The 21,220-nt window shown below is 30.8% G+C and overlaps 1 protein-coding gene across 1 annotated transcript in view; it reads left to right on the top strand.

Moving 5' to 3' along the window:
- Positions 1-21,220, top strand: part of LOC107366825 (uncharacterized) — a 41,913-nt gene that overhangs the window by 10,602 nt on the left and 10,091 nt on the right. The window contains exons 3-7 of the mRNA XM_015934465.3: positions 6,995-7,292; positions 9,381-9,578; positions 11,063-11,207; positions 11,777-12,049; positions 12,387-13,070. Coding sequence (XP_015789951.1) covers positions 6,995-7,292; positions 9,381-9,578; positions 11,063-11,207; positions 11,777-12,049; positions 12,387-13,070 — 1,598 coding nt within the window. The remainder of the gene's footprint in view (positions 1-6,994; positions 7,293-9,380; positions 9,579-11,062; positions 11,208-11,776; positions 12,050-12,386; positions 13,071-21,220) is intronic.

Genomic DNA, 21,220 nt, shown 5'->3' on the forward strand with positions numbered 1-21,220 from the left:
TTCTTTCCTCAACACACACACACATCTGAATGTTTGGTGATAATAATTCCCAGATTGATAACCATAAATGCTCATATTTCATCTAACAGGGAGTGAGGAGAAAAAATATGTTGATAGAAAATCCTTTTTTATCTTTTCGTTCCTTTCCATGTAAGTTTTACTCAAAGACAAAAGAAAAACAAGAAAATTTTCTCAGCTTGCATTTGGTATTAACAGATTGGTACAACCAAACGAGTTGCTTCAATGGATCTAGTTGTTTATCTGAACAACAGTTAAGGTATGCTAATGCTTTATCCAAATGACACTTGCAATGTCAACATGAACAATGCAAAACCAGAATGTAAACACTGGAAATCCTGGAAATCCTTGAAATGGCGAAAAAAAAATTCGACAACAAAAAGAGAAAAAAAATGTTCTCAAAAGAAAATTTCTCTTCCTTTCCAACCTTTCATATTCAAAATTCATTTTCTGTGTCAACAATCATTAAACCACAAAATGTAATTCACTCATCTAATTGAGATTGAGGTTCCAATAGAATTGGAGAAATTAAATTAAAGAATAATTGACTAAATGGTTAAATTGATTAAACTTGAAACTTTAACTAACCATGAAATTTGATTCAATTTGCTTCTCTTTGTTTTACCTTTTAATTCAAGTTTAACTTTTCTTGAGCATTTCTTGCAATCAGTTTCATCTTTTTTGTTCACACTCGACTAATCGTGAAACATTTCAAATGAAACAAATTTAATTGTTCAACATTTTCTCCGTCACTTAATTGCTTCCAATAAAAGTTCAACTGCAAGAGATGAATAAGAATTGAATAAAATTATAGCCAATGTTAATGAATAAAAGGTGTAAATATGCAAATAAAATTATCTCAAAGTTTTTTGCTTTTCTTTCCCATTTGCTCTTTGTTTGCTTTGCTCAGTGTTCATTAAACTGTTATAATAATAATCATGGAAATGAATGTAATCGAAAGATTAACATTCCATTCATTCCAATGTTGAATATTTCCTCTGATTTCAATCTCAATTGTTGACGTTTAATTTTACAGTCAACTCTTCATGTTGAAAGGATTTCTTATGAAATGTTGTTCCAACAATTAATTCACTAATCAATGGAAACTTTTGTTTGCAAATTCAATGGAAAGCTGAATTTTCCAGTTTTCATCTTTTCGCTCATTTGAATGCTGTTGAGGTTCATTGATATTTCGCATTTTGATGAAGATTGATATTAGAACAAGAAATGTGACAAATTTTCAAGTTCTGTTCGTTATTTGCACCTTTCGATGTTCATCTTTTTAATGAAACTCGAATTTTGAGTTTCATTGAAACTTTTATTGTCAGAATGAGAAGAAAAACTAACAGAAAAAAAAGATGAAACTCTGGACTTTTGAAACTCTTTTCAAGTTGAACAAGTTGATGGAAGAAGAAAATGTTTCCTCTTCTTTTTCCTCTCAATTTAAAATCATGTTTGAAGTTTATCTTTTTTTTGCCAACATTTTCGTTGGTTCTTTTGATGAACAAAAACCATTGAATTTGAAGATGTTTAAAGTTGAATAAGATGAGAAGGCAAAGATTTTTCTCTCTCATCATTCCATTCAAAATAACCCGATCGTGTTTTCATAATGAGCTTGAATAGTTAGAAGTTGAAAGATGAAAAGAGCGACTTGAGAAAAGTTGCATTTTTTAAGACTTTTTTTAGACTCTTCCTGCTTTCAATTCATTCAATTCCAATGGTGAAATGTATGAATGAATGAATCTTAAAGATGGTTAAAATGAAAGAGGTTAAAGCAAAGAGAAAAAAAAATCAATTACTCTTTTTACTTCGTTTTTGAACGTTTCTTTTTCTCTTTTTTTCCCATAAAGTTTCCGTTGCTTTGAGGTTACCAGACTTGATTGAATCGAAATGAATATAAACCATCTTCTATTTACTCTTTATCGGTTAAATTCACTCGGCAAGTTGACTAAAGTTAATGAGCTGTCGGACTTATTCTCATATCTCAAGACGAACATCAAAAGTCGAAACCATCGACATGATTTGCAATTGAAATTCATTGTCGATTCAGTCACTTGAATGAACTCATTTCCAAGCCAAAGTAAACATTCATTATTGCAAGCCTTACAAAAGCGAATTCTGTAAACACGAAATTTACGATTAATTCATCTTCGCATTATTTTCAAAAGCTCAAGTCTTCACATTTTTGTGCGTCTTGAGATTGGACTTGAGAAACCTCGAAATTGAAGTGACTTGAAGTCGAAGTGAATTTTGACTTTAATCTTCTGGTTGTTGGATGGACTTGACTGGATTTGCTTACCCAAAGTCACAGTTTTTGCTTCTGTATTTTTCAATATTTGATTGTTTAAATAAACTGAAATTAATATCTTTACATTAAACTTGAATTATTGATTCCATTTTATCATGCAAATGCTCATTTCTAAATTGAACTTTGAAATATCATCGCTTATCATGGAAACCATTTTACATGACTAATTATTAACTTTTTGATGCAATTAATTTCAAACGTGAGGAGATTATCAAGTTTTTGAATATTTTTCTTTCACCTTTTAAAATTGATTGGAATATTCATTATTCATCTGAACCCCTTGAATTATTAATTGCAACCTTTTCACAGAATATTGAAATTTGTTTATTTTTTGTGTCGACTTTTTTTTTCTTCAAACATTTTTGGCCTTTTCTCCATTAGTTGATCGATACAGTAAAATTGATTAAACTAATTGTCTTCTTTAACAATGGATTGATATTGATGATTTTTAATGAGATTACATCAATTTAATTAATTGAACTTTTGTCAACAAAACGATTCTTTCCGTGTTTATTTCAACAATAAATTGAATGTTTTGAAAAAAAGGAAAAAATTTAATCAAAAGATTGCCAGTAAAGCAGAAAACATTCATTATAATTGAATTGTGCCTCAACTGTCTTGATATTTGCTTTAATCATAACCTTAAAACAGTCAAATGGTTCTGGCATCATTTTCAATCGGCTAATGAATAGTTTATCGATGGCGAGTGGAAAGGTTAAAGTTTGATGATTGAATGGCATGAAAAGATAATGGGTTTGATTGATTGTTCTGATGCCTTGTAAGATGCCAAGTGTCTAAGTACAGGTTAAGCATCGGAATGGTTAAACAATAATCTAAGGAGAAACGACTGAAAATGAACTTGAAAGTTGAAGATAATTGCATATCAACTATCAAAGATAATATTATCCAAGTGTTAAATGGTTTATCTGGGAGTGAAAAGTAGTTTTGGCAAGAAAAGTCTTTCTCCAAATTCATTTGCACTCCAATTTACCATGAAACTAGAGTTTGACCAGTTTTGACCCAATCTTGACCCAATCTTGAATAACCTTTGATTGTTGCAGGTCAAGTTTGAGAGTTTTGCATCTTGGATGTGATTTGGGTTTGTCAATGTTGACTGGAAATGGAAAGAAAAAAGTGATAAAAACAATGATATCGATTGAAGCAACTGGACAATAGAGCATTCAGTTTGTCTCTTTTCATGTTTTGTGTGTTTTTTGCCTGCTTTTGGTTCCTTTTGGTTGATTGAAAGTCTCGTGAAACCGGAATAAGGTTAACATTGAAAATGTAATAATAGCTAATTGGATGAGAAGAAAGTCTTTAAATAATATCAACAACTCTAATCAAGGGTAAATAATGCTGGGAATGAAGAGAAAAGAGAGAAAATAAAGAGATGAGAAATTGTTTTCTTTTCATGTTTATCCTCTTCTTTTTCACTTTCACCTCATCCACAAGATTCAACATCTTTCTTCCTTCTTCTTGCCTCATCTTTTTCCTATTTACTGTATTGAGTATTTAATCTCAATCAAACTCTAATGAACCTTGATTGATTCAGATAACTCTCATGTAAAGATTATTTTTCTCGTTCTTTTTCTTCTCTGCTCTTTGAACGTTTTCCAAGGTAAGAAAGGTTCACCTGTAAAGATGCATTTTTCATGGCAACAACTTGATGATCAATGAATAGAAAGGTTAACATTTTTTTTTCTTCAAAACCAAATCTTTATGTTGACTTGAGGTTACGATTATCTGTTGAAATGTTAAACTTGATTTTACTTGGTTAAACTGTTGACCCACACGATGACCCAATGTACAGAATTGTATTGAAAATGAAAAACGTGATTCCACTTGAATGAAACTTTATTTGCTACAAATTGATTCTCTAATTCAGACGGAAGAAAAGATCTCAATTGAATGAGATTTCTGTTGAATTTTTTTTTTCATTCATTCTTCAGAGTAATTTGCTTTTTCTCTTTCATTCCCATTTTTACACCATTTTTACCTCTTTTATATTTCTATTCTTGTTAATATTATTCTTATACCAAGCAAATGCAACTGAGCGCAACAAAATTTCAATCCAAGTTGAATCGAGAACAAAAAGAGTGAGAAAAAAAAGAAATTGTTTTCTCAGTTGATTGAATTCCTTTTGCAAGGATGAACCATTTTTTTGCTTCTCTCCCTGATTCTTTCTCCATTCAACGTTTAGTAATATTCAGAGTTAACTGCAAGTGACATGAAAGTTAAAGGTAAAATGGATGAAAAGAAAGAAAATAACGAAACTAAAATTGTCCAAGAGTAACAAGTACATGAGTGACAGACAATGGCGAGATTGAAATTGACCAGGCAAAGTCAAATTTTGATTGAATTTTCTTTTCTCTTTATCATGATCAGAGTGTGAAACAATTCATAAACTGAACCATGACTATGAGTCTAAAGGCTTACTCAAGTCAACCCAAGAGAGTCGATGGTTAGCATTGAAAAGCGAGTCTTGTTCAGCCTCTAAACCAGTGACTTTCATTTTCTTGCTTTTGACCAATTTTTGTTTCTTAACCAAAAAATTTATTTAAACATTTTGTTCACTTCAATGTTTAACAATTGAAATGAATTCATTGCTTTTGAGCTTGAATAATCTTTTCGGAATGATGGAATGGCAGGGAAAAAATGATAAATCTCAGCTTTGTTCAAGGTAATTTCCAATCGTAATTGAATGTGAAATGTTGGAAAATGAAGAACAGAAAAATTCATTCAATTGAATGATTGATGATGAGTTAGGGTTAAATTTGATTTTCAGTGTCACTTAAATTGATCTTTTATCGTCAATTGATCAAACAAGAACCATTTCAGCCAAACATTGAAAAGTATATTAAACCTTTAGGCAATTGCTGACCTCAACATTCACTGATGAACACTTTTCAACTCTCAGTGTTTATCTCATTTCCAATCAAACCGCAAACCTTCAATGTTATTCATCAACTGTTCATCCGATGATTTGATATTGCATTTCAAACAAACAAAGCAAATACAAAATGAGAAGGAATCCAGAAAATGGACTCCAAACTAGGAGTGAAAAATCACAAGAAAACATTTGATTGCAAAGACAAAGCTTGTTGAGCTGAAAATTTTCCAGAAAAAAATTCTTCACAAGAACAATATTCAATAATTGGAGCTGATTAAATTTGATTCTCAAGTAAATTTTCAATTTCCATATCTTTTGATGAATCAAGTAGATTGCCCTTCATTTTGAACAGAAAACACTTTTGAAATGAAACTTTTGCTGTAAAAAACAAACTTGAATAACAAGCCTTGAGCAATGTTAATATTTTTTTATTTGCATAAAAATTTGCCTTACATTTGAAGACAATTTTTTTATTCAATAACAACATTATTGGAGTGAAAAAAAGGTGCAAAAAGGCGAAAGAAGAGAGAGAAGAGAAGAAAAAAATATTTCAATTTATGCTAATTGTTGAGGGTTTATTGGCTCGCAATGAAATGCAATTTAAAGCACTCAGTTTACTCAACTCTAGATTATTATCGTTATTAGTTGACAATAATATTTAGCTTGGAGCGGTTGCATTCATTTTTAATTCAACTTGAAACTCTTTTCCAGATTGGCAAAGGCTTTTGATGAGATTTCATTTACAATTTCATGTAATACAATACATTGTTGAACAGAAAGCCAATCAAAATGCAAAAGTTCAATAAGTGCTCATTACACTTTGCTCAAGCTCTTGCCTTTTCATTCCTTGCCTTTCACTTGGAGTTGAACATTTTTTTTACCAGTTTTTAGTTTCTTTTCAATATTTTGTTTCAAATGGTTGTCAATGGGAAAAAGTCAAATTGTATTAATAAAAAGGTAAAAATGGTGAAATTATTTACTTCCTTAGGCTAAATTTTTTACTTTTCATTATTATTGCAATAATTTGCAATGAAATTATTTTCACTCTATTTGGTTTCCAGTGAAGGGAATGAGAAATGTAGTTGAAAAATTGATTCCATTCCCTCATAACATTTACTTTGACACAACATTTATACTTGAGTTAATAATACTAATAATTTCAACTTCAACTTTTCTCTTTTCTCCTTGCGATTCCATTTTATTAAATCACTTTTACAAGCTCAACTTAATCTGTTTAATGACTTTACATGGAGAAAAAGTTTAATCGAAACTTTCTTTCATTTGAAAATTGTTCCCTTGTTCAACATTTTCAATCAATTTTACTCGATAAACTTGAATGTTAAGCTGTGTAGCCATGTAAAAATATTGTAATGTTCATCTGTTATTAGTAAATAAAATGAAGTAAAGTGAGTCAATCCAAGTCGAGTCATTAATTCGTTCAATTGCATTGATACTGTTAATCAATCGATTTCTCAGTCAATGCAACTTTCAGATGTCGAGTCGAAAGTCGAAAGCTCAACTCTAATTCGGATAACCAAGAAAAAATTGATTTCTTTTCGAGCAATATTCTTATTCATCAAATTAACTCAAATCATAAAGTTTACCAACGCTCGCGATTGATTAAATAGCTAATTATGTTTGCCCACTTCGAGCGACAAACCTTTCAATCGATGTTACTTTTTGGGTTTTGGGTTTTGGATTCATTATTTTGTGCTGCAAGTTGATTTGTCTGAAGTTTGAATGAATGCAAGTTAATAAACTTTGTTTTTTCACTTTAGGTTACTTTTGTGGTGAAATTGACATGCCTAAGAATATTATATCTGAAACACCGTATGTTCGAATAATATTCCACTCTGATTCCTACTCGGAAGACACTCACTTTCAGTTTAGCACGGAAGTTCAAAAGCAAGAGGAACACTGGACCAAACTGGGTCAATTTCACAAGACACGAAACCGGCGAGGCCAGTTGATTCCCAACACTTACTGTGACAAGATAATCCAAGACTGTTCACCTGGCCACTGTTACATCCATTCGCCTGGTTATCCTGAAATTTATCCACGAAACTTGAAGTGCAGGTAAAGTTGAACATTCAAATTATACAAATGATTAAACTTGATGACTAAACATGAACCCTCCATTGTTCAATTCAATTTCAACTCCCACATGTGTTAACAAATTTATGATAACTTTTGTTGTAACCTGTTTCAAACTCATCATGATCATAATCATCATCATTATCGTTGGCATCAATTTTCCTATTCAGTTTATTATTTCATTTCTTGTTTCCTTTTCTTCTCCTCATTTATAAACTATTCAACTTTTTTATTTCCTCTTCACTTATCATTATATTATTATTACATTGCCACTTGTTATGATTATAATATCAATGATACAAGGAATGATGAAAGTACTTTAGTTAGTATGTTTAGCGCTCAATGTTTCATGCTCAGTTAACTTTGGATTCATATGGGAAAATGAATGAACAAAGGAGAAGCAGAAAAGATGAGGAAAACAAAAGTTGCCACCAAAAAGAAGGTGATATTAACCATGATAAGAGTAATGGTGTGAAGATGGAGAATAAAGATGATCAGAATTCTTATTAAACAATATTAGCTGTTGATGAGATGCAGAATATTTTATTGTTTTCTTCTCAGTAAAACATTATTTAATTGACTTGTTAACACATTGAACACATTACTGTACTTTATGTCTGCGAACACCATTTCAATAGAAGGACGAAAAGGTGTAACAGTAATTTTGATATTCATGTAGTCTAACATATTCTTTATGCTCAATACTTTTATCAATTTTCCCATTTGCATCAAGGTAATGCTAAACAAGCTGCAAAGCAATCATAAAAAACTAATTTTCGTTGCTGAATATTTATGTTCTGTTCTTATTAATCTTCTGAGCAAACTTTGAATGCAAAGAATATCAGTGAAAATGTGTTTCATTAAGTTATTCAAAATCATTTGGTGATTAATCTTCGGTTGAGGCTTCCAAAAATAAGGTCGAGCTTATTCGTTAACTCATTAACTCTCTCAACATTAAAAGCATATTAAATGCAAGGATTGCAACCAACTAGACGTGCTTAGTCAAAGAGTTGGATTCGTCGATATTGAAGGCGAACGTTTCTGCTTTCTTTCGCTTTTTCAATTTCTTTCTGTTCTGTTACCTTTTATCATGTTAATGGATTTTGGGTCATCAATGTTTTTGCGAGGCTCATTGATCATGAATCTCTTTGCAATATTGAGTCCTGATTCTGCAAATGTTCTGGTTTGACCGAAGAGAAACACAAAAATTGAATTTTACTTTTTTATTGTCTTTTTGTTTCTTTTTATTTATCCTGTTCTTTGTTCATCATTGACATTACTTACACCATTAAGGAAACCAATAAGTTCATCTTGAAAGGATAAAACTAACGAAATAGTTTATTATCAGGAGAAAGGATTGAGTTTTTCATTTCATCAAGATGATAATATTGAGGAAAAGAAGCTGAACAAGAGAAGAAGCGAATGAAAAAAAGTTGAAATAAAACAGGCAAAGTTTATTTTGTTAACGATTTTCACTTCAAATGTTTCTTAAATTTTCATCCATCATTCTGTTGAACCGATTTACGATTTTTCATTTTCTTTCTGTTATCTTGAACTTCAGGCCAAACTCATCAATCTTTATTAGAACGAACCTTGTAACTTGAAATCTTTTTCCTTCTTTTCTCTCAATACAAACTTTCAAGAGAATAAAAAACATTTATTTTCTCCTTTCCTTTCCTCAGATTATCTTTATTTCAACATTTGGTGAACTCACTTAAACCAGAAATCCAAATTCATCTGAATCTTCTTCAATCTCGAATTCTCATCATCAGTGCATTTCAAATTCTTAACTTTTTATCCAATTTTCTTTCAAATTTTAAATTCCTATTTGACCAGAAACCAAGTCTAAATGTTATCAATGATCAAGAACTTTCAAGTTTCAAGAAAAGCTTTTAAAAGTTAATCCACCGAGACTTCTCAATCAACCTTTAATCCATCTTATTCACAGCGAATCAGTCATCATTTGAAACAATCAACTGAACTGCAACTTAATCAAGAAAAGACTAAAAATGAACTTCAACTTAAACATTCAATTTTCAATAAACTTTTCTGTTTCTCTTTCGCCCTCAGATACTTGGTTAAGTCTCCAGGAGGCTTGATTAAACTGGAAATTGTCGATATGGATGTTGATGGGGAACAGTGTGAAGGAATGCTAATTTGCTTCCCAAGGCCAGTTACACGTAATTACAATCAATGTTTATACGATTCAATTAAAATTTATGATGGTTCAACATCAAAGGATCCACTTATAACAACACTTTGTGGAAGGTAATAAACAAAATAATAATCATTTGTATAACAGGCAATAACAATCTTATTTATAGTCATCTCTTAATGGGCAACATGCTAATAAAATTAGCCAATCTAATAAAGTTATCAATCGATCCCAGATGTACTCGGTTGCTTCGAGAGTTACTTCAACTGTCTAGAGACGAGGTTTGATGTTTTCCCGAAAAAAAGCGATTCTCTTTCCTCATTATTATTAATCAGCAGCAAAAGGCAATAATTTAAATTGAAAAATGTGCAATTTCCACGATCAAGTGCAGATATTAAACTAAATTTATTCAATAAAAGTTTACAGATCAAATCTTGGAGAGATGCAAGAGATTAAGTTTGCATTCAATCTTGCATTATGCTTAAAACTCGAACTTTGCTTTAAGCAAAAATCAATTTTTGTGGTTTAAAACACTTTGATATTAATATATGAAAAAGGTTTAGTAAAGCTGCTCTCCACATTGAAAGTGCTTGAAATGTCGATTAGGGTCAATTTTGCTTTAGTCTTAAGGATAAATATTGAAGAGTTTCTGGTTGATCTAGTGTTTGATTATGAATGATAATTTGTTTCCAGTTTGTATTGAATTTCGATTGAATTTGTGAGAATAAATTGAAAGATTTTCAAAAAGCAATTGGATTATTGTCCAAATTGAGAGACCATTTCTTGTCTAGATTTGTTTGCTAAGATTAAAATGCTTTAGGTTGTGTTACACATAAAGGTTGACAAACCCATCGAAGCAACAAGAAGTATCTTGCAAGTCTGGTTCACTTACCCATTAATAATGAAAAGCAAGTCGATATTCATTGCAAAAACAGATTAGTAAACAAGAAAACCAAAAGAATCGCAATGTTACCAGTTAATATTCAACGCAATTATGTTTTACTCCAACAATTGTTGGATAGAAAGCACTTGTATTTGGTCAACTAATCATTATTACTTCAAAATTAAAGCTTGATAGCTGATCGCAATCGCTTCTAGTTTTTAAGGTTTGTAGCCATGTTTATGGTACATTGGACTTTAATATTCTGTTTCGTTTTGCATAAACCAACCTTAAAGACTGAAAGCAGTTGCTAGCCACGATCAGCTTAATTTTGAAATAATGCCGATTAGTTGATCAAATACACTTTGGATCGAACTGTTGAAAACATTAGTTAACATAGTTCATCTCAAGTAATCATCGCGTTAATAAATTTAGATCTATTTTAGTCTGTTTGTCATTGGAACCAAGTTTATTTACAGATTATATTGAATGCAATGAAAGAGCAAAATGTCATAAATGTATTCTTTATTCATTATTGACATTGATTTACTTTTTGATTATATTTTTATTCCAATGAAGCGGTTAAATTGCTGACGATACATGTCAATAAAGATGATAATTACCATTTCAATTGATTTCTTGAATAACGGCGCATCTATTGATTAATCGTTTTTCCTTCTTTCTTCCCTTTTTCTGTCCATTTATTATCATCATCAGAGGTCGTTTATCATCAAACATAATTGCCTCTCAACCATGGATGTTAATTGAATTTGAAAGTTCACCTGCTGGACGTTTGGTTGACACTGGATTCCAGATTAAAGTTGAAACTGACATAATAACCGATCAAGGACGATCAATCGAGGTAAATTAAAAACTTTATCCCAAGCGATTTGTTGATAACAATTGATGACAATCAAAGGCAAAAGTTAGAAGCTTTTTAAACGGTAAATGGGTTCAACTCAGTTCGTCGTTTACACTTCAAATCAATCAGTACAAAGACAGTGACAAGACAAAGATTATCATTCTTATTCAATAAACTGTCAAAAGCTGCATCAACATCAAAACATGTTATGACCCTAATAGACCCTCAATATTGCAAATAACCTTTACTCCCAGGTGAATGCTAAGGTCTTGCAACTATCATTATAATCATTTAGAGAAATGGACAAAAAAAAGTTCTCCTCGTCTCAACCAAACTTCACTTAACACTTCAATAAAATGAGCAAAAATGTAATAAATGAAATTAAATTAAATCTTTATTGTCATTACTGGTCAAAACGGAAAACTTTTACAGCTAAAAGTGTCTAAAAAGTGATTATTTTTTCATCAGCCAGTGCAATAAACTTGTTGGAATGAAATAAAGTTTATTTTTTATGGAGAATGAAAAGTTGCGGAATTTTGTGATTGAAAAGTTTCTTTTTCATTTTCCAGGTTTCTCCTGATGGTTCATGTGTTCTCCAGGAAACAATTACCGATTCTGTTGATACAAATGTATTCAACAATCCTCGCTCCTGGTTTCCTGCCAACACTACTTGCTCATACATTTTCACGGTTCCCAACCCACAGGATCACATTTCCATTGAATTTTTGTCCTTTACCATTGAAAGGATAACTTTGTGCGAGGAAAATATTCGCATCTTTGACGGTCTGGAACCTGATCCATTCAGATTAATGAACATTCTGTGTGATACAAATAAGCCAATGGTAATTAAAGTTTCATCAGTTTTCTATTCAGTTTTTCCTTGAAAGCTTTTAAATCCTTTCAATCATTATTCATATTCAGATTATTTGTTCCCTGTTAGCATTCATTGTTTCATTTCACATGAAAAGCAACAATTCAATTGAGGCAAACTTTTCAAGCTTACAAAATCTCATGAAAGCTCTTTTTTCTTCTTTTCCATTGTTTTCCATTCCAACATTGACTCTGGAAACAACAAATGGAAAACAAAAGTTCACCTTTAATTAAATCAATTGTAATTAATTGACTTTTCTCTTTTTTTCCTCTTCTTTTCTATTACAATGTTTTCTTCATGATTAAAAGGGTGGTGCATCGGAACCATTGTACACTACAACTGGACCTTCCCTTTTAGTCCAATTTCATAGTTCAACTGGTTCACTGGATGGTTCATCAATCAACTATCGATTCCAAGTGAAACGAATAGTTCCCGAAGTTAAAGTTTCCTCTGAACTAGTTTCCTCCAATTGTTCACGTCTATTTACTGCCTCTGACTGGTCAGTCAAACCTTTTCCCAATCCATCAAGTTCAACCTCAACAAGTGAACAACTCAATGCAGGAAGCTTCACCATTAACCCGTCCGACTTTGCATTCCCAATCAATGGTAAAATCCATTGCAACCTAACTTTTGATGCCTCAGTACTGGCCCATGGACGCGTCAACCTGTCCATAGTATCTGCCTTCAACTCAGCACTGACTTGTGGTAAATACTGTGACATTGGGATACTCGGAGCCAACCAGGCCAAGCTGCTTGTTCACCGTGCAGTAGACTCGACTCACTTCCTATCACCTCTTTGCTATTGTGAGCCAACCTCTCGTGAGTTTCCCTTCAACTTTCAAACTGAATTTTTGTACAAACAAGGATCAAAGGTGGCTGGAAGTGCCATTGGAAATGATGTCATTAACTTTATATCAAACAGTTCGATACTTCGAATCAACATCAACTTACCTTCAGATTGGGGACGAAGACCAGAATCGAAACCAATAAAGGTAAGAAACTTCATCATTTTGTTTCGCAACCAAAACTTGGTTATGACATGAATAATGTTCAAGAAAAGACATTTGGAAAAGTTTAATTTAATCATTTTTTATCGTGTCTCTCCTGTTTATCCTTCCGTTTGCAGTCAATTTAATTTAAATAATTTATTCAATATAACAGTTGATAAAAGGGAATGAGAAGTTGCACGATTCCATTCTCATTATTATTAAAATGTCAATCTTTTCTGGTTAACATTCAATTCCTGACTAGCCAAATGAGCAACTCAGATGAGTTTCATTTCCGCTCCTTTTTTTTCATTTATTTGTTAAACAGAACATTTTCCAGGCAAGATAAAAGTTGATATCAATTTCAAATTGAAAAGTTTAAATCATGTTATCAGAATATAATAACAAGAATAAAATGTTAATAAAAATATCAACTTGTCAATCAGTTTGCCTTTTAACATTTAAATGCAAACCAAAGAGTAATATTGAATTACATGTTTAATTCAATGTTTGCAGTTGGCTTTTCAAACGCATTTCCATGAATTTTTCCTTCGAAAAAAAGAAAACTGAAAAATTCTTAACTCTTTACCAAATCGAATTTCGAAATTGATGAAAACTGAAATTTTCAAGTAAATTGATAGTAAAGTTAATAATGAAAATATCCAAATATTAAGCTGAAAAGATGTTATCATTTAATCTTCATCCTTTTCCATTAAATTTAACCTTTTCCTTTCAATTTATATTCCAAAGAGCATTGAATAATTGAACTAATCAGATAAAGAAAATGTTGAATAAGCTCGAACAATTAAGTGATTGTTTGGAAATATTGAAATTTTTATTTTCCATAAATGGGTTTAATAATTATTTATATTGCGCTTTTCATCTTTTCAAGTAAAAATATTTCTTTCCTTATTCAATAAACATTACCATGAAAAAAGGTTCAATATAATAACCAGAAATAATGGTTAAGTAAATTTGATTGGTGAAAGGAGGAAGAAGTTCAGTTCAAGTTTCCATGGTTTTCCATCTTTTCATCATTTCCATCTCACAGCGGTACCAAGCAATGATAGAAAAGGTTGGAATTCATTTTCATTATCCTGAGCCATGAAAAGCATGAATCCATTTAAAAAGGTAAAAACTTTGAATATTAATGTTCGACTTTAGGTTTTTTTTCTTAAATCATTTATTTAATTCTTATTTCACCCGAAAATGCTTTCAAACTCAACTTAATTATTATGAATCGACTAAAGACAAAGATTCTTGCGGCAAACAATTTGCTCCAATTACAAGTTATATTAACAATTAATGATCATTTAATTAAACTTGAGAAGTGGAAAAATCTTTAATCATGATTACTGTAATTACAAGAGTGTTGATTATTGATAAACTAATTGCGACTGTAAATTCAATTTTCATGTTTTCTCGTTATTCTCGAGTCTTAACACTCGCAATGGAAAACAATTTATCAACTTAATCATCAATTCCCGACTTTTCAGTCAATATTGATCATTAATCACGATGGTCAGAGAAGCGAAAAATTGATAAAGAAAATGAAAGTTTCTACTTTTCCCATTCATGGAATCATTTGAAATCATAAATTGAACTTGTTTGTTTGAAATCAATCAACTGGAAACTAGGAAAATGTGGACAAAATTATTTTCTCGAAAAAATCACTTTCTCTTTTGCATACACTTTGGCACTCTTGTAAAATGCAAATCGCCAGTCATTATGTGGCTCTTTTGGATGCGTGATTTAGCATAATGATAACTTTCACTCCCAGTCAGAGAGTAAATAAGATAACCTTTGAATGAAAATTTTAATGGAAAGGCGAAGGAAGAAGAAGAAGAAAAAAGTTGAAACTTTGTTTCATCGAGAGTTCAAGCTTTTCCTCTGTTATCTTGTGTAAAGCCCATTCTGTTTCTCATCATCATTATCATCTTCTTGGATTCACTTTACTCTTCTAATGATGCCAAGATTTTGGAGTAAAATTGTCTCACTAAACCTCATTTGATTTTATTCCCAATGAAAAATGACCTTAAACCGGATAAAAAAAAGGTTCCCTTGGATTAACATTACAATTGTTATCATTGGCAATGAGTAACTCCAAGGATAATCTGGGAGTAAAAGTGTGATAACAAATGCTTTTAATATACGTTTAGCAGAATTGCTTGTAATGATAATAGATGTAAAGCAATAGCTTTTTCGCTTTGGTGTTTTCCCATTGTTTCCGGAAGAATTGTAATTAGCTTCAATAATTTTGAAATGATTGAACAGAATTGAAAGGTGTTAAGGATTAACGTTGATCCGATTGGCCGGCTAAATTGAGTTTAAGCTTAAGATTCGAGTTGAACATTTGCCATTATTTTTTGCTCATTTTGCTTGTTCGCTCATTTTCCTTGCTCTTTCAATCAACTTTAAGTAGCAATTGATTTTTGGCTGAAAAATTTATCGATAATGAAATTGAACACAGATGAAGGAGAATCAATGTGTTCATTCAATGATAACTATTTTCAGCTAATCTATTATCATGAAACTAATAATGTACTTGTAATCATAATATTGTTTTTCGAAGTTTCTTTTTTTCGAAAAAAATAACTCCAATTTCATCTTCAATCTTAATGAACTATCTTCATCTTTTATCTGTTCATTGATAATCATTGAAGCAAGTAATCGTGAAAAGAAAATGAAAAGAACACTTGAAGAGTAAATTTTTCAAATTGAATCTATTTCCATGCTGGCCATGTTTCACCTCTTCGGAAAAGTTTCAAAACTCTTATCAATTCGAAATTCATTTTTCTCTAAATTCTGTACTTCATTTCATTTCTGAATTTGCTTCAAGTTATGAAGTTTATGGATTGTATCGAGTTTAAAAGTTCATTTGTGAATGAAAAGAATGAAGCAAATGGAAAGGAAAATGAGAAAGTCGAGAATTAATCTGAAGTAAAAGTTTGAACGGAAGTTGAAGATAAGAAAAGAATCGAAAAGAAAAGTTCTGACAAAGAGGAACAAAGAAAAATGATAATGTTATTCAGTTTGGAGGAAAGAAAAAATAAATTATTAGAAAAACAAGTTTCGAAAAAAGCAGAATGTTCCTTTTCTCTCTGATAAACACTGAACATTATCATTATAATAATCATCAAGATACACAGACAAAACAGTCTTCCCTGTGAACCTGATGACCTTGTATGCTGATGACTCTTATCAGAAGAAAGGCTTTTTTAAAAAAAGGCTTGTGCGATAACCAACCAATGAATAGAGCATCGCCAGGGAGTTTTACTTTACCTATTCAACCTCCCAAAGGTGAACCTCTCTCATTCATCATCATTATTGAAACTAATATAACATCAACTTTTATCAACATAAATATATAATGAAACCAAGTCACCCATACAATTTGATACTCTTCATCATTGCGCTTATTGAAACTCTTGCTATCATTTCCTTCCCTTACCCTTCACTCCCAGCGGTATAAACAAAAAGCTAAGGAAAATGTTGCTATCTAACTTGATATGAATACTTTTCCAATCTCAATATCTTAACAATCATGATCAATTTATGCATTTGAAAACTTTTTCCTTTCCTCAAATCAATATAATCTTTCATCATCAAACTCCATCCCAAACTCCCAGTCATATTAGTCAATCCTGTTCAACACTTAAACTTGCAATTTCACTTCATTTATCATTCATTTTCCAAACTCAATATTTAAGTATTTCTTTGCTTTTAAAAGCAAAAAATTGAAATTCATTTTTTTGCAAATTCAATATTTCAATTGTTGGTCAAAAAGATTGAGTGAAAGTTCATTTATTCAAGATTCAATTTCAAAGAGTTTAATTTTTTGGAGTTTTTCATCTTCGATTGAATAAAGTGATTTTTAATCAAACATTAGGTTAGTTGAAGGAAAGAAACTTTATTAATTGTTATTTATTGAGGTAATTTGCAGTAACAAGAATCAAAGGTAATTAAGGTTGGTCTGAAATTCGCAAGATTAAGTAGATTGAACATGTTGCAATATAATTAAGATACATGGACTGGGATGCACTTGAATGTTGCTCTCGTCTGTATGATTAAATTATGTTTCACATCCAAATTGTTCAACTATTCATCTTGATTGTAACCATTCATTTGATTCTCATTTCTCTTTTTCCTCTCCATTGTCTAACTGCAAATAATATACAATATTCATTGTCATCATAAAATAATGATAAAGATGATAAAAACGATGAAAATGGCGATAATAAAGTTTACTCGATAGGAAAGGAAAAGAAGAGAAAAATTATTCGACTGACAAATCATTGCAAATGGTCCCTTCAATTGAATCAAAATACTAATAAAGAATGAAATTATTGACGAAAAGATAATCAAAAAATTATCGATTAAATCGAAAGACAAAGTTCAAGTTTTATCATGTGTTTTACAAGTGTTAAGATGATTGTTAATATGCAATCAAGAGGAACCAGTTTCTCAACCTTTAGGTTAACCATTTGTTGTAACGACTCAATCAATAGTGAAATTGCTTGCTAAGTTTACCTTTTCCAAGTAAAAGCATAAAGTGTTCAAAAAAAAGGTTAACCTTTTTTTTGTTCAATGGGTAACCATGAGAAAAAAGTTCTCTCTTCCTTTTCACCCGAAAAAAGTTTGCAAATCGATTGATGGATAATTATATTTCTCAGTTGAACCATATTATTATCATCATTATCACCATCATTGGCCAACATTGATATCCATTCAATTGTGGTACAAGAATGAAAGGAAAAAAAAGTTTCATGAAACATTTTTTCTTTTCTCTCTTTCTACTCTAACCATTAAACCAAGAAAAGTTCAACTAATTGATGTTGAGTAAATTTTTTGCTTCTTTCAACTTGACAATCAAATTCGTTGATTTAACCAAATTTTAATAACATGCTCCATATAACCTTTTCATTATAACACTGGTTCATTGCAATTATAACCTTTTATTATCACTCCCAGCTTCACTCCCAATTTTTACTCTCACCTTCCATGATAATGATATGAACACACCTTTAAATGTATTTATTCATCGCAATGGATTTGCATAATTAAAGACAATTAATTTGGTTAAAACCATTAACACAATTAAGTCCATTTCAATGATGACAACTGTAAAATGAAATACAAATTCATAGCAAATTAATTTTGGCAAAATTTCAAGTTTAAAATGCAAATCAAATTGTACATTTCGAGTTCAATTCCCAATTGCCTTTGAAAATTGTTACAAAAAATAACTTTTTTCTGAGAAAATTTTCTTTAACACTTTATTTCATTACGTGATCAACAAGCTGAACTGTTTAATCAAGCTCTTGTGACGTGACAATTTCAATGAGAAAACAATTAAAATATCATTTCAAGTGAAACTTAAGTAACACTGAGTTGTCCAATTGAAACTCTTAGAACCACTTAGAAGCCATTTTTTGTTATCATTTTTTTTGGAAAGCTTTAGTTCGCTTTGATATTTGCATACATTTTATTGCTTAGACTGGGAGTGGAATTGGGAAGATTTTTGATTTTCTGTAACAATTTGGTTCTTTTTTAAATTTATTGCTTTTCTGAGTTTGGAGATAAAAAATGCTTCGAAGTTGATGATTGTTTTTCCTTTTTTTTCTGGTTGAATACAATGTTGATCGTCATCTTCACTCCTTCATCATAATGATTATCTGTCATTGACTGTGAGTTTAAATTCACAACAAGTATTCAACATTATTTTTGTCCTTTTCAAGCAACACAACAAAGGCAGGCAATGATAATGGTGAGAGCAAAAGCAAATGGAGAAACATTGAAATGCTAAGTTTAATCTTATTCAATGTTAATGTTAATGATGATGATGATGATGGAGGTTTGAAGGTTTACATTTGGTTTTGTTGTACAAATGGAAACTCACATGAAGACTGAAAATGAAAATATTTAACCTTTACCGTGAAAAAAAGGAGCAAAAATTATAATGGAAAGAATGTCATTAATCTAAAATGGGAAATAAAGTTTGATGTGATAATCAAGGTTCAAGATTACTGTTGATGATCAAGGAAGGAGGATGAATCAAGATGATTAGAAGGTGAAAAAGAAACAAGATGAAGAAACAACTGATGGTAATGATCATCATCATTACTTGTGTTTGACTAATGAGCAGAGAAGATGAAATTGGTTCATTTGGAATGCAAAATGAGGATTTAACACGCGTTCCTAACTTTTCATCATTTTGTTTTTTTTGTATCATTCAATTCAGATCAGTACACAGTACATGCAACTTTTGATATCCATTGCACAATTGCCTGCTCAGAAAAATCTAAATAATTTTATGCAAGAATCAATTATAAACGAGTTAAGATGAAAAGGGTTGTCACAGGACTCAAAGCTATGACCAAAGACTGTAATGATTCATCAAATTGATATTTGCTGCTTTAGCTTCAGTGAATGCAAATACAATCTTTCAATGCTTTTTTTGTTTTCAAATGTCAGGCTCTGTGTCTTCTTGTCTATTGTTTTAGTCTGGCAACTGATGAATTTTACTGACCGAATATCATCAAGATCTGACTTCTGGAGTTATTAGCACAAACGAGCGATATAAAGACTCTTTTGAAAGTCGTAAAACTGAAAATATCAAAATTATCAACACTCTTTACTTTACAGATAAATCCATTTGAATTTTTTTCTCTTGTGTCACATATTTTGCGATTCGAAAAATCAATCTTTTGAACTTATTCTTTATTGTAAAATGATTTGTTCAGTTAACGAGTTATATAAATCAAAAATATTGCCTCACATTTATTAACCATTATCTTACCAAGTTGAGTAGGTAACAAAAATATTATCAATTACCAAGAGAGTTATTTGGGAAAACAAGTGAATTAAATGTTTTACTTTTCTTTACATTTTCACTATCCAATTGGTTCATTGAAACTTTCCCTGTTGACCCAACAAATGTTATCATGTACAACCTTAATGCTTCAACCTGATCTTCTTCAAACCAGCTTCTTCTTGTTACATCACATTATCATGTCTATTAGCGATGGATGAAACAAGAACACAAGAAAAAAACAAGTTGTGTAGTTGCCTTGAAAACAAAAGCAACAAAGTGAACCTTACACTCAATCTTGACCTTTTCCATGGCATTCGGTCAATACATTGAACAATCACCATTATTACCATCATTAACATTATTATATTTTCCTTCTTTCCAATAATTCAATTCATCTCATTAGACACTGAACACACAGACAATCAGCTAATGATGAGAGAGAAAAATTTATCATTGAAAATGAAGCAAAAGTAAAAGGTAAAATGAAACGAAATGTAAATCATAAACGACATTATCTGAGTTTCAATATTCAATTGTAAAGGAACGAAGTTTATTGAGCAAACCATCATTTTCATGATTAAATTGCCATCAACAATAGAGCTCATTCACCTTTCACCCATCTTATTTATATCAATATCTCATTATCAAACATTATCATTATACACCATGATAAACTCCCTGTAGATATATTCAGGTTCAACCGTGTTTTTTTTCTTCTTGTTGACTTTTTTTCATCGTCTCATTAAATGAATTACTCTGACTGGAGAGAAGAAAAAAATACTCTGATAATTCTGCTCTTGGCAGATTCACAAGATTATAAGATGATAATGTGTAAAAGATAGTCAACTGGGAAGTAAAGAAAAAAATATTCACAGCAAGATTCAATTTATCTGATTAATATGATGCTCTGAATATTTACTTGTATTCATTGACTTATCAAAGTTCAACTTTCGTTTTCATTAACAAAAAAGTCAGATAACCTCAAGAAAAAAGCTTAACCCAATATTGCTTGAATTTTTGGGTTAAAAAATTTTCAACTTGTTAATTAGATTGTCTATCATTTAATCTGTTAATAAATTGGTTGCCTTTTCAAATTGATGGACCTTTGTTGGTTTATTGTTACTCTTTTTTTGTGCTCATCATTACCTAAATTTTTTGTCCTTTGTAAAGTTAATTGTTATTCAACTTGACTGATTAATTATTTGGTTAACAAATGAGGAAAGAATGAAAGTATTTTTTCAAAATAATTATCCATCGCATTTCAATGAATTTTCATGTTTTTTCTCGTTTCATCAAAATTATTGTTGCGTAAAGTTGAGACAAATGTGTTTCATGAAACGAG

This window comes from Tetranychus urticae, chromosome 2 (assembly GCF_039701765.1).
Source record: "Tetranychus urticae isolate SD_2017Ah chromosome 2, NJAU_TeUrti_SD_1.0, whole genome shotgun sequence".
NCBI lineage: Eukaryota > Metazoa > Arthropoda > Arachnida > Trombidiformes > Tetranychidae > Tetranychus > Tetranychus urticae.